The sequence below is a fragment of the Pteropus alecto genome, unplaced genomic scaffold, assembly GCF_000325575.1.
Source record: "Pteropus alecto unplaced genomic scaffold, ASM32557v1 scaffold67, whole genome shotgun sequence".
Taxonomy (NCBI): Eukaryota; Metazoa; Chordata; class Mammalia; order Chiroptera; family Pteropodidae; genus Pteropus; species Pteropus alecto.
The window spans coordinates 7,859,483-7,868,331 of NW_006441061.1; the positions used below are offsets into that span (position 1 = coordinate 7,859,483).

Sequence of the window (8,849 nt, forward strand, 5' to 3'; positions counted from 1 at the left end):
GACCCCTCCCGCATGCGTGGCTCCCCCCTGCCCCTCACGCTCAGTCCTCAGTCCCTGCGATGGCAGCCCTGCCCTGGCCAAGCCCGAGGCGGTCGGCCTCTTCCCCACGTCACTGCTCAGGCCGGCATCGCTCGGAGACAGACACCTGACCTTTCCTCGCCCCGTGCTCTCTGGAGCTGATCTGGCGGTGACAGCCTTGTCACGGCTAGTGCCACTCTCGAGAGGTTTCTGCTCAAATCTTTACTCTCTCGAGACAACGAACCAAACTGTTTCCAGCCGGATCTGTGTGCTCCACATGCACCAGGGCCCGGCAGGCGTCAGGTTCTGACGCGGCTTCAGCTGGACCAGCGTCCTGGGCGCCTCACCGGAAGTGGTGAGATGCCAGCACATTCTCGATGGCGCTGGGGTTCCCAGCATGGTTTCGGTGGCCGTTCTCACCCGGGGAGCCACCGAGAGCGAAATGCATAGGAAGACTCGCCGCCCCCGTGGGAATCAGCCAGCTCCCACCCTGACCCCTACCCACTTGAGACTGTCCTCCGACACTGCTCCCCCCGCACCCCGCCCCCGCCACCAACTCAGCTCATCCTGACGTCCTGAGTTCAGAAGGGAAGTCTGGGCTGAAATTTGTCCCCATGGCTGATTGAATTTTGGGCGGGTGGCAGTTTGCAAAAGCCATGTGGCAGAGCCCAACATGGTCAGGTGAGGTACGTCGGGGCAGTGAGGGCGTTTGTGAGTCGTCGGGGGATTGAGGGGCCAAGGCGGGCTGGTAGCTGGCCAGGGGTCCAGACAAGAAGGGACTCATTAGTCTCCTTTGTGGAAACCAAGATTCAGAATCCCCCCCAAACTCGAGGTCCCAAAAAGCCTCCACACTCGGGTGCCATGCTCAGGGGGCGCTGAGAGGGCGGTGTTGGGGACCAGAACGTTCTTATCTCCCTGTCACACGTGTCCTGTCCCTTCTTTTCTCCACACCTGCCCTGGCCCAAAAAAAGGCGCGCCTGTCCCAAGCACCCTCCTTTCTCACATATCGACCGCCGTGGGCTCGGACCAGCAGCGAAGGGCCGTGCACACGGCAGGCATCTGTGGCCCGTCCGCCATGGCACTCAGAGCCTGGACCCAGACCAAGGCTGAAGGCATGTCTGGATACCCTGAGCCTTAGCTGGGACATTCCCGGGCACCCCTCCAGGTCAGGAACTCGCTGAGAGATGCTGACCAACTTTGGGGACCTGCCCCCTTGGACCTCAGGGAAGACACCTGGCACACACCCGCACTTCCTTGGAGAGTGACCTCCAACTCAGCCCTTCTCCCATCCCACAGACGCCCAGGGAAATACACACGGGGAGGGGGGGGCACAGAGACGGGGACAGGCCAGGGCATGGGAGGCCCCCGGCATCTGAGGTGGTACTTACAGGAGCTCCTTTCTCCCCAGCTGGCCCTGGAGGTCCCTGGGGCCCAGGCCTCCCTGGAATTCCGATGGGCCCAGCGGCACCGGCCGGGCCTCTCTCCCCCGGAGACCCCTGGATGCGACAAGAACAGGGTTCGCGGCGAAGGCCCTCACACCATGCTGACACGGTTCCCTAAAGCGCTGTCCGTCTGACCCCTCGCCTCTCGCCGCAGAGCCCAGTGGCCCCCTGGGCCCGGCCAGCACAGACTGCTGAGTCTGGCTTGTGAGGTGCTGTGCTTCCGGCCCCCTCTCAGCTCTTCTCCTGTAAGGCCAAGTACATCCGCCCCCGCCCAGTGACTGAGAATGTCCTTCAGCGCTTGCTCCTCACAGCCCTCCCACCAAACTGCCCAGGGCTCCACCTCTCCTCAAACAAGGTGACCCCCGTGGCCCTCTGTCCCCCAGATGCCAGCTGAGGACACACTGTCCACCTCCCTCCCAAGTCCATCGCCACAGCCTTTAGCACCCGCGGGTCAGTGTGCCCTCTCCCGGCCCGCGGGACCGCCCTGCCTTGCCCGCGGCGTAGGTGAACTAGAGAGTAGAGGGCGTTAATGCTTCCGTGGGACCCACGTCACTCACCGCGGGGCCCGGCGGGCCGGGGGGGCCCTCGCTGCCTTTCAGTCCGAGTGCTCCCTGCAGAGAACGAGGCTGTGGTCAGGGGCATTGCGGGGAGCGGCCGCAAGGCCAGGCAGTGTCTGCCTGCATCCCCCCTGCCCCCCCCGCCCCGGCCCCTCACTCACCACTGGACCGGGGAGCCCTCGGTCCCCAGGAAAGCCACGCAGTCCCGGAGGGCCATCCTTCCCGGGGAGGCCGGTGGGGCCCGGGTCGCCCTGAAATCAGAGCCATGGGTCAGTGTGGGCACCGGCCAGGAACAGGGTCTGTGGGGGCGGGGCCGGGGCAGGGTGTCCCAGGCGCTGGGCTTCGACGGCCCCTCACTCACCACTGGACCGGGGAGCCCTCGGTCCCCAGGAAAGCCACGCAGTCCCGGAGGGCCATCCTTCCCGGGGAGGCCGGTGGGGCCCGGGTCGCCCTGAAATCAGAGCCATGGGTCAGTGTGGGCACCGGCCAGGAACAGGGTCTGTGGGGGCGGGGCCGGGGCAGGGTGTCCCAGGCGCTGGGCTTCGAAGGCCTCTGGCCGACTCCACACAGCACGGCCCAAGCCTGCGCCTGGGAGGCCCAGCGTCAGGTCACTCTGTGGGCGGGTCTGGCGACGGGTCTGCGATGCTCCCGAGTCCTTTGGGGCTGCGTGGGTGGCAGTGACCCACATCTGCCTTCTGAGAGGCCTGGGGCTCCTCGTGAGACTGCTCAGAGTGAGGGGCCGTGGCCAAGGTGTTGGGAGCATTGCACCATGCGAGCACACACCTTCCTGGAGGTACGCTAGAGCTGTGAGAGCTTCCGGGATTTTCCCTGGGGTCCAACATGGGAGCACGGGGGTCTCCCAACCAGCAAGCCCTTAGCCTCCTTTCCAAACTTGGACAGCAATCCTTGCAACAGGGACTGATACCTGTGTCCGTACTTGTACCTGTATCTGTATCTATATCTGTACATACATCTGTACCTATACCTGTATCTATTATCTATATCTGTGCTTTTATCTAATCTGTATTTATACCTGTATCTCTATCAATACCTCTATCTATATATCTGTACTTGTGTTTGTATCTATATACCGATATCTTACACACACTTATATGTAATTTCCCAAGTGTACGTATGTATTTAAGTACATATACGTATACGTATATCCGCATGTGGACTTTCTTCAGTGTTTCTTTGATTGGCTTTACGTCATTGTTTCTTGTTGATTCTCTTGCATGGGGTTATTTTCTGTGTCCCTTACTGAAAAGTTGAAATGGGAAGAATTACCTATTTTTACGCTAACACGCAGCCATGACAACCCCCAGCGTGGGGCATCCAGGCTGGGGGGCGGAGTGGGAGGGGCTTCCTGAGAAACAGGGGACACGAGCTGGTGCCAGGAGGTAAGACAGAAGCGTACCCATCCTCAATTTTTATTACTTATTCTTTAGTCTCTAATAATAGTGGAGGATTTTTTAACCCATTTCTCATTTAGGGAAAAAAGTGCAGCTCGCTGCCAACGTTAATTTAATTTCCCATAAACACGCTCTTTGAGGATGACACAAATCTAACTGATTTTCAGTGTAAAAATAAAATACAAAAGCTGTTTTGGGAGCTGTTTCTAAACAGAACTTGTCTCTGACCCTAGTGTGACAGAGATATGTACACAAATCCGATTCATCAAATGAATCTCCGGCCAACGACTGTTCACGCATGATGCTCACGTCACGCGTAGCAACGCTACGTTTTCTAGGATTTGACATTTTCAGCGATAGAGAATGACTACGTTCTGCAAATGGAAACGCCGCTACCGAAAGCAGAATGCTATAAACAGAATGATGTCGTTTGTTTCCAAAGACCATCGATATGCTAGAGGGATGTGAAAATAGTAATAAAAGCGCGGTATCTCGTGGCAGACTTGGGGGCGAGGTCAGGACTGTGATCCGCGAGTTATCTCGGGGTAGACGCTGCAGCTGCACGTACCGCCGGCGAGTGTTCACGGGGCGAGCGGAGAATGGGTTAAGGGTCTCGTTTTAGACACGTGAAGTCCCAGAGCGTTTGCTCAGTTTCTGGGAGCAGGTGTGACAGCTGGGGGGAGGGCTGGTGACGAGACAGGGCCCGGGGCAGAAGGCCTAGGACGTTCGACCCCCAGCCCCTGCTCCATCCGTCCCTGTGGCGGGTCAGCCCAGGCCCCGCTTCCCATCGAGCGGAAGCGGAACTGAGTCCGGGTCGGGGCGGAGACTGGCACGCAGAGCACTCGGTGCAGCAATGACCCAGTCATCGGAAAAGTACCAAAACGACCTCGGGAAAAGTGCGGCCTGGCGTGGACGTCCAAGTGACTCACCTTCGTGCCCTCCTTCCCGGCAAGGCCCGGGAGCCCCTGTTCACCTGGGGGGCCCGGGGGCCCCGGGTGGCCTCGCTCGCCCATCGGACCAGTTTCTCCTGTGGGGCCCTGGGGGGAGAATCGGTGTCAGCCACAAATTTCAAGGGGCACACAAGGGGGTGACCCTCTCTGCCTAAATCTGAGGACAGCCCTGGCCACAGGGGCGAAGGGCCACCACACGGCCACCAAGCCTCCGTGGAGCTCTGCAGGTGTCCTTCTGGTAAAGCTCCAGGAAGGAGGGGACCAAAGCAAGCAGGTGGCCGTGGGGGGTCAGCTGGCGGCCTGGCCCCCCTGTGGTCCAGCGTTCCCCTCCAACACACTGGGACATGGCCCGCGTTTCCCAGGGTGTCACGGGAGGAGGAGGGCACTGAGGGGCAGCCACGGCTGCCCAGGAGAGGCGTGTGCCCACGTTCCCTGCAGCTTGTGGCCGTGCAGCTCAGCGTCTTATTTGTTGCTACGTTAGGTGCAAACATCCCAAGAAACAGGGTGACAGCTGCCCTGCAGTGTCGCTCTGAGCCACGAGTCCAGGCTGCGGTTAGGACAGCGGGCCCGGGGCACCGAAACCAAGCTGCAGTGGACACCAAGAGCAAGGACAAGCGGGCACAGCTGGCTCCTGCCCATGGGTGGAAGCCAAACCCCGCGCCCAGCCCCGGTCTGGCCCCAACTGCCCAGAGGCCTCGGGCAGCCATCCTTGTTCTGCCTGCCTGGTTCATGGGGACCGCTCCTGAGTCCCCGCCCCCTCAACTGCTGCACAGAGCACGTCTCGATATTGACAGGCGTCAGGAACTTCAGTTTCTGTTGGCAACACTTGCACCTTCAGAAGCCTGGGAGACCGACACCCGAGCCAGGACCCTCCCCCACGTGTGGGCAGGTGACGGGCGACCAGTGAAACCTGGGTCCGTGGCATCTCACCTGAGGGCCGACCACGCCCGGGGGACCTGGGGGGCCAGTCTTGCCTTGGAAACCCTGGGAAGAGAGAGTCACCGCACTGAGATGGCCGAAGCGGCCCACATCACCCCGCCCGCGTGGCCCTCACGTCCCGTCGCCACCCGTCCCCACGCAGTGGACCCTGCGGACTTCACTCAGTGGGGCCCGTGTCTCCTGTCCGCTTCTGCATTCATTCAAGGGAATGAAGCAGACAAGTCGGTTTCACAAGCTGCTTCATGTTGCTGTGCTTTTGTGATGAGAAATATATTTTAAAGCCATTAATCTTAATGAGGTCACTAAGTGTGTTGCTTTTCTGAGCAGATCTGGTGCCATTTCTCAGCGGCCAGAAGTTCGACTTGGCGCTGCCTCTGGACCGTGTCTCATCAGCGACCCTGCGGGAAAGGTCCTGGTCGTGTGGCTGATTGTCGCTGACGCCCTCGCAGGACGGGCGGCATGACCAGCGGGCGCCTCTGCTCCCTCGGGTCAGGGGCGAGCGCGGCCTCGCTGCGTCTGATGGACTGTGAGCTCGATTCACGGGCCCGTCTCGTTTCTGCTCTGCGCACTGGCCCAGACATGATGCCTGGCAGCCCCTCCATTCCCATGGGGGAAGCTGACCACAAGGCAGCGCAGCCTGAACTTCCGGGCGCATCTCCAGAGCGCGTGCCAGCAATGTGCCGTCTGCAGGTGCCACGTGGCACTGCGAGGGACGTGCAGATGTCACTCTGGAGTCTGAAGAGGGAAGCAGCTGGCTCGAAGGCCACACCTAAAGGGTGAAGAGACCTGCCCATGGCCGATGAGTCGGGTGGCGGGCCGCTGCGCTGAGGATGGCCAGCATGCAGGGACCTGCCGCGTGACACGGAGCCCACAGAGGACTCGCCCTGCGTGTGTTTCTGGGAGAGCTCCCCAGGCCCAGCCGAGCTGTGCGCAACAGGCTGAAATGGCCATTTTTCTCCATAGTTCTCTCCGTAGGCGGCGCTTACGGGGTCAGAGGCAGGGGCGGTGATGAGCCGAGGGGCCCCCGCTCAGGGACAGGGCAGAGGTGCCCGAGCAGCGCAGGAGCCAGGGGTGGAACTGGAATGCCCCCGTTTGGTCCCTGGTGAGGACCACGCTGTGAGGATGGACGTCGTCCCTTGCTGAGAACAGGGCTTCGGGCACAATCAGGAGAAGGAATAACATAGCCCGTGTCTACTCCCATGGAGGAGACGTCGTCCAGGCGGGCCTGCAGGTGGGGTGCTCCAGTGTTACAGGGGTGGCCGGCATGGCAGAGGTAGCCGGAAGGGACCTTATTCTTTTCCCAGCAGAGACGAGCGGCTTATTTTGCCAGCTCTTTCGAGAGTAAGTCACAGGGAGAAAGCGCGTGCTGTGCAAAACCTTCCATCCTGCCTCTTCAGAACAACATGAGAAAAACATGCAAAGCTCCGACGCGATGTTTTCCTTTCTCTCCAGAAACAAAAGAGCAAAGTCATCTCCATTTGTCAGCCACCAGGTTCCGTCACAATGAACCAGAGACAACGGGACGCTGGAAAGAGCCGGCACCCTCAGCACCTCTGCGATGGCCTTTGCCACCTCACGCCGGAAGGGGCTGCTGTTGCTGAGTCCCTCACAGAGCTGTGCGCCCAGGAAACCAACTGCAGAAACAAAGGACCCTTTCCGTCCGCCTCCACCAAAGAGGTGACAAGGAGGTCGCCAGGCACCGCGAGTCCCCTGCCCTGGAGCCTCAAGGTCACAGATGCACCCACGGCCTTCCCTGGGACATGTCCCCAGTGGACACGGCGTGACGCTAGGCCAAATCCGAAATGGCTCGCAAGGCAGGCAATGACCTGATGCTTTTTCTGCAACTAAAAAACGCCAGAGCCCTTTGCCTTCCATGCGACGGGCATCTCTCAGGGCAAGGACAAGGGCGGAGGTCAGCCCTGATGGCAAAGACGGTGCTGGCAAGCATGCCGAGGCCCATATCCCGGCCGAACGGCCACCTGTCCTCACGATCATGAAAGTGAAGGAGCCTTCCACGCCCCACCGCCGGCCCTGTGGCCAAGCCCTGGGTGGACATAGCCAGGATCAGCGTGAGGCGCCCAGCCCTCCTCTCGAGGTTTTACGGTGTGAAGGAACCAGATGACACCGCTGGAAACGGAGAGCCGCCAGCTGCTTTCCCAAAAGGCCACGACACGCATGGTCCAGCGAGACCGCACTCAGAGCCTTCTGGGGGGCAGAGGCTGGCTGCCCGGGGTAGGAGCTTGATGGCGTTTTGTTTGCGTGTGACCTTAGACCAAAGTCGGTAGGACAACTTCGAAGCCGGCATCTGCCTTCTGCGCGGAGATGTCCCAGGTGCTGCTGGTCTGCACAGGGCTGTCGCCAGACGGGCCTCACCCCAAGTCAGAAGACAGCCCAGACCCCAGGGCCTTCCCACGGCCAACCGCCCTCTCCCAAGCCAGCGGGCACTGACGGCGGTGCCCACAGGCCAGGCCGTGGGGGACGCCAGGCCAGCTCGCGTCCCCAGCATCACCCGTACTCACGGTCTCGCCTCTCTGTCCAGGGTGTCCTGGCAGCCCGTCCTTGCCCGGAGGACCCTGAGGAAAGCAGCAGAGGAGAGAAGCTTCACCAAGAAGCACACGCCTTCAGATTCAGTGCCACACCGGAGAATAAAAGTCACAACAGCGACAACAGTCACGGTGACCAAGTGCCACACAGGACCTGGCACCTGCGTCATCTCCTTGAAACCTCGCAACCTCCCGAGGGTCACACTGCTCTCGCCCTCATCTCCCAGGGGGAGAAAGGGAGGCAAGGAGAGGTCGGCCAGCCCTCAGGTCCGGCCAGTGGGGGGTGCGGGCGGCACGGGCCTGTCTCGTCCAGGAGTCAAACTCCTTCCTAACCACTGCCCTCTGTCACATCTGCCGGGCAAATACTCCCACCGTTAGCCAGTTTCCTCCTGCAGGGGCATGAGAGGGAGCACATTGTGCCTATCGGGAGTGGGTGAGTGTCCCCAGAAAGGTCGGCTACAGTCCTAGCCCTGGGGACCTCTGACTATGACCTCACTGGAAACTAGGGCCTCGCTCGTGTTGCCAGGCCAGGCTTAGGCGGGCCCTCGACCCAGCGGCCGGCACCCTATCGAAAGATGGAGATGTAAAGGGAGACCGCAGAGGCCGCGTGAAGACGGAGGCAGAGATCGGGGCGGAGGGTCCGCAGGTCGATGGGCAGCAGCCACCAGGAGCTGGGAGGGGGCGTGGGACAGGCCCCCTCAGAGCCTCTGGGAGGGAGTAGCTGTGCCTGCACCCGGGCTTCGGCACTCTGGGCTCCGGAGCCTGCGGGGGGCACGTTCCTGCTGCTTCGAGTGACAGCCCAAGGTCAGTCACACAGAACCCAACGAGAAAACCACGACGGTCTAAGTGAGAAAGCGGTCATGCTCCTGAGGTGTCCCCAGTGCGGGAGGGTCCAGTGGGTGGACACGGCCACAGGCTGCCCGTCAGCAGCCACAGCCCAGGGGGCTCGCTCCCCATGCTGACCCAAGCCCACGTCCCGCTGGGGGGC

The 8,849-nt window shown here is 61.1% G+C and overlaps 1 protein-coding gene across 1 annotated transcript in view; it reads right to left on the reverse strand.

The window, feature by feature from the left end:
* Nucleotides 1-8,849, reverse strand: part of LOC102884520 (collagen alpha-1(V) chain) — a 94,749-nt gene that overhangs the window by 22,908 nt on the left and 62,992 nt on the right. The window contains exons 36-41 of the mRNA XM_025051190.1: nt 7,838-7,891; nt 5,310-5,363; nt 4,359-4,466; nt 2,379-2,468; nt 2,018-2,071; nt 1,407-1,514 (exon numbers count right to left, since the gene is read on the reverse strand). Coding sequence (XP_024906958.1) covers nt 1,407-1,514; nt 2,018-2,071; nt 2,379-2,468; nt 4,359-4,466; nt 5,310-5,363; nt 7,838-7,891 — 468 coding nt within the window. The remainder of the gene's footprint in view (nt 1-1,406; nt 1,515-2,017; nt 2,072-2,378; nt 2,469-4,358; nt 4,467-5,309; nt 5,364-7,837; nt 7,892-8,849) is intronic.